The sequence below is a fragment of the Microtus ochrogaster genome, chromosome 8 (assembly GCF_000317375.1).
Source record: "Microtus ochrogaster isolate Prairie Vole_2 chromosome 8, MicOch1.0, whole genome shotgun sequence".
In the NCBI taxonomy this organism is placed as follows: domain Eukaryota; kingdom Metazoa; phylum Chordata; class Mammalia; order Rodentia; family Cricetidae; genus Microtus; species Microtus ochrogaster.
In genome coordinates, this window is record NC_022015.1 from 21,558,176 (window position 1) to 21,562,848 (window position 4,673).

At 44.3% G+C, this 4,673-nt stretch overlaps 1 protein-coding gene across 3 annotated transcripts in view; it reads left to right on the top strand.

Annotated features, from left to right (window-relative positions):
* Sec23ip (SEC23 interacting protein) overlaps window positions 1-4,673 on the top strand; it is a 46,014-nt gene that overhangs the window by 33,254 nt on the left and 8,087 nt on the right. For all 3 annotated transcript variants that reach the window (XM_005351354.2, XM_013347935.2, XM_013347936.2), the window contains exons 13-15: window positions 663-860; window positions 3,711-3,866; window positions 4,329-4,431. In XM_005351354.2, coding sequence (XP_005351411.1) covers window positions 663-860; window positions 3,711-3,866; window positions 4,329-4,431 — 457 coding nt within the window. The remainder of the gene's footprint in view (window positions 1-662; window positions 861-3,710; window positions 3,867-4,328; window positions 4,432-4,673) is intronic.

Here is a 4,673-nt window from a genome sequence, read left to right on the forward strand (position 1 = left end):
CTAGCTCTTGTAGACCAGGCTGGTCTCGAACTCACAAAGATCCGCCTGCCTCTGCCTCTCAAGTGCTGGGATTAAAGGCGTGCGCCACCACCGCCTGGCTGATAGTAGTTGTCTTTAAGTAGTACATTTTCTTGGGAGTCTGGAGAGATTGCCTTGCAGCTAAGAGAGCTTGGCTGCTCTTGTAGATGGAACCAGTTTAGGTTCCCAGCATCCACATGGCAGCTGCAACTTCCTATTGCTCCAGCTCCAAGGGATGCAGTGCCCTTCTCAAGCCTCCACGGAAACCAACACACATGTGGCGTTTACTCACACAGTGACACATACACAGATGCACATATCAAAGCCAATAATTTTTTTTTCTTTTTGAGACAGGGTTTCTCTGTGTATCTTTGGCTGTCCTGGAACTCACTCTGTAGACCAGGCTGGCTCAAATTCAGAGATCTGCCTGCCTCTGTCTCCCTAGTGCTAGGATTAGAAGTGTGCACCACTATGCCAAGCTCAAAAAATAAATATTTTTTAAGAAGTAGTTTTTCCCAGTAGCCCCAGTGTTGTTACTCTGCCTGAATTACTAAGAACTCCCTTAATTGCATGACAGCGTCTCTTACAGTGATAGCTACGAACTGGCTGTTCCTCAAGACTGTCTTAACTGTTGTGTTCCACAGGAGCAGAGGAAAGCAGAGTCAGAAAAGAAGGCAGCCGTGGCTGCTGTGACGAAAGGACAAGACGACAGTGTCCTGAAAACTAAGGAGATGGCTCTTCCTTCTTCAGACAACAATGAGTCAAAGAGGAAGCTGTCCGTTGGGGCATGCGTGTCTTCTGTGCAAGTTGAGTATGAGTCTTTTGACGTTGGCACGGGACAGGTGAGTGTGTGCTGACAACTAATGGTTTAAGGTTTTGTTTTGTTTTGTTTTCTTGAGGCAGGGTGTCTCTGTGTATCAGCCCTGACTGTCATATAACTCACTCTGTAGACCAGGCTAGCCTCAAACTCAAAGAGATCCTACTGCTTCTGCCTCCTGAGTGCTGGGATTAAAGGTGTGAGCCACTACTGCCCGGCCAGATTGTATTTTTAAAAATTGATTATTGCATGTATTTTTTATTGTGTGTGTATGCATGTCATGACACTCAATCCGGATGTCAGAGGATAACCTGTGGGGTTAGTTCTCTCCTATTGTGTGTGACCTGGGGCACAAACTCAGGACCCTATTAATATCAAGTACTTTTACTCTTGCTAAGCCATCTTGCTGGCTTCAGATTATATTATTAAGATGTCTTTGTTGCCAGGTATGGTGGAGCAGGTCTTTAGAGGCAGGTGGTTCTCTGTGAGTTCAAGGCCAGTTTGGTCTATGCAATGAGTTCCAGGCCAGCCAGGGCCCTCTAATGAGAGGCTGGCTTTACAGGTGGTTGTAATGTTTCTGAACCTTGAAGGCCAAGCCTTTTTTTATTTCTTCTCAGCTTCTCCTTGTTTATCGGCCGACTTTATTGTCCTGCATTAATAGATGTTTCACTTCCACTGTCCATTTTCACCCCTTCACACTGTCTTCTCTCCTGCAGCTTTGTCCTAGCCTCCCCACCCTTCACAATAGGTGAGGATTGCTGGTCAGGCTTTCTGATAACGGCCTCTGTGAGCTTGGTTGTCTCTTCACTGGTTGTTTCTAAGCAAAGCCACATTCCGAGTTACAGGAGATTATGCTCCAGCACGTTTTTTAGGGGGTGGGGTACACAGTTGATCACATATGGAACATATAGTTTGTTTCTGGCTTTAAACCCCTTTAATAAAGCAGTCCAGTGATCAATATTTTAAGCCTTTTTTGTGGTTGTTTGTTTTTATGCATGCAGCTTGTCTGGTAATGTACACATGAAAATTCTCAGTTACTGCCGCTTATACAAAGTGCCAGTCTTCCTGGCAGTCAGGGCTTGCACCTCCCACCTGAACCTTGCAGTGTTTTGTCTTTCTTTTTATTATTTTAAAAGATATATTTTACTTATGTATATGGGTGTTTTGTATGCACGTATGTCTATGTACTGTGTGTCCTCAGAGACCAGAAGTCAGTGCCAGATCCCCTGGAACTGGAGTTACAGATGGTTGTGAGCCACCATGTGGGTTCTGGAAATAGAACCTGGATCTTCTGCCAGAACAAGAGCTCTTAACCACAGAGCCATCTCTCCAGCCCCTATTCTTTTTTTTTGTTTTTCAGTGTTAAAATGAAAACTGGTACTTCGCACATTCATGATAGGTGAATGACACACTCCAGGCTCTTTTCCCTCTAAAAATATGTTTATAGGATCACCTTCACAGTGCCTTTGTTTGTTTGTTTTTAGATTTATTTATTTGATGTGTGTGAATATTTTTCCTGCTTGTGTGAATGAGTATCATTTTTGTGCCTGGTGTCCTTGGAGTTCAGAAGAGGGCTTTGGATCCTCTGGAAGTGGAATTACAGATGTCTGTGAGCTGCCACGTGAGTGCTGGGAACCAAACTCAGGACTTTTGCAAGAACATCAAGTGTTCTTAACTGTTGAGCCACCTCTCCAGCCTCTAGGATCACTTTTCTAACTTTCTTCTAAAAGAATTTTTTTTTTTCAAGTCAGGGTTTCTCTGTGTAGCCCTGGCTGTTCTAGAACTCACTCTGTAGACCAGGCTGGCCTCTAACTCCGAGATCTGCCTGTCTCTGCTTCCCAAGTGCTAGAGTTAAGGACATGAGCCACCACTGCCCAGCTGAGAAGTAACTTTTTAAACATAAAAATTGAATTGCTTTTTCTTTTTGTATTTCATTTATGTTTCTGAAGGCCTTACAGGAAAAATGGCAACATGGTATCACACTGTATTTATTGAGCACTTTTTTTTAATGCATTGTGTGTTTGTGTGTGGAGTCTGGATAGGATATTCAGACTTGGATAGGATATTCAGGAACAATGGTTGCTTCCTTTGAGACAGGATCTCTCCTTGATCTGTCAGTCACCGCTTTGGCTAGACTGGCTGGCCAGCAAGCTTCCTGTCTCTGCCTCCCAGCACTGGGGTTTCAGGAATGTACCACCACATCTGGCATCTCTGTGTGGTTTTAGGGATCAGAAGCAGATGCTTTCCCTGTCCAGCCACCCTCAAGCCTCACTTGTGTTTCTTAAGACATTTTTTTCTATTACAAAGTATCAATTTTATCTGATTTCTATTGAATTACATGTCTCTTTATACAAATTCTCCAGACTATAATGGCAATATATGCCTGTGATCTCTGCACTTCATGTAAACTATCCTAAGTGGTTCTTTGGACAAACCATTTTTCTGACAGGGAACTTGCTTTAAGTGGTTTTTTTTTTGTTTGTTTGTTTGTTTTTTGAGACAGAGTTTTATGTAACCTGGCTGATTTTTAGGATGACCCCAAGCTTTCTTATTCTCTGCCTCTAACTTCCTATGAAGAAGACAGAGTTGTAACAGCATTAACACAGAGCCCTCTCTGTGCTGACGAGTGCTTTCTGTGGCCTTAGTTATTCATTCTTCACTATATTGAGTTCGGTTCAGTGAAAATTCCCATGTTATAACTGAGGCAGAGGCAAAAGACATTAGGAAACTTGACCAAGAGTAGAAGCAGGCCCAAGCAGGGTGACTGTAGGTTCTGCAGTTTGGACCTGAGCCAGTGCAGACCCAAGAACATTTAAAAATTCAAAGGGTTTGTCTATGTTACCACGGAAGAATGGTTTTTATTGTTCCTTCCTAGGTTTCTGTCACTTACAACTCGTTAGACTTTGAGCCGGAGATTTTCTTTGCCTTGGGCTCTCCAATCGGCATGTTCCTCACTATCCGCGGTGTGGACAGGATCGATGAGAACTACCGCCTCCCTACCTGCAAAGGCTTCTTCAATATTTACCATCCGGTGAGTGGCTTGAATTTACTTTGCGCTTTAAAAAGATGAAAGCTCTGTCCTCTTCATCCAGAGATTCTCAGACTCTTGGAAATCAATGGCAGTCACGAGTTGCAGAGCTCAGCTGCCCCTCCTAAGAGTCTGATGCACTTTTCAATAGGTATTTCTACCAGAAAGCTTTTGTTCAAAGGAAAAAAATGTCTTGGTTGCTTTGCTTGCAAAATAATTTCACTTACAAATTTAAAATCTTGTAATTGCCATCAGCTGAGTAAGGAGTGGCAAGAAGTCAGTCTCTGGCTTGCCAGTTAGCGTTTGCCTCCCTAACTGTGGCGTGTCACTCCAAATAAGCACTCACGGGTTTGCCTCCCTAACTGTGGCGTGTCACTCCAAATAAGCACTCACGGGTTTGCCTCCCTAACTGTGGCGTGTCACTCCAAATAAGCACTCACGGGTTCCTGCTCTTCCTCCTCGCAGCTTGATCCGGTGGCGTACAGATTAGAACCCATGGTGGCTCCAGATTTGGACTTGAAAGCTGTTCTCATTCCACATCACAAAGGCAGAAAGAGGCTTCACTTAGGTAAGAAGCAACTGCTTTGGGCATTTACTGCAGAGCAGGCGCAAGATTAGGAGTTCAAGGGTGTGCTTGGCTCCAAAATGAGTTGCAAGCAGTCTGAGTCACGTGAGACCCTGTCACACAAAGCACAGTACAAACAAAAACCCCACATAGAGCCAGGCGATGGTGGTGCACGCCTTTAATCCCAGCACTCGGGAGGCAGGGGCAGGTGGATCTCTGTGAGTTCGAGACCAGCCTGGTCTACA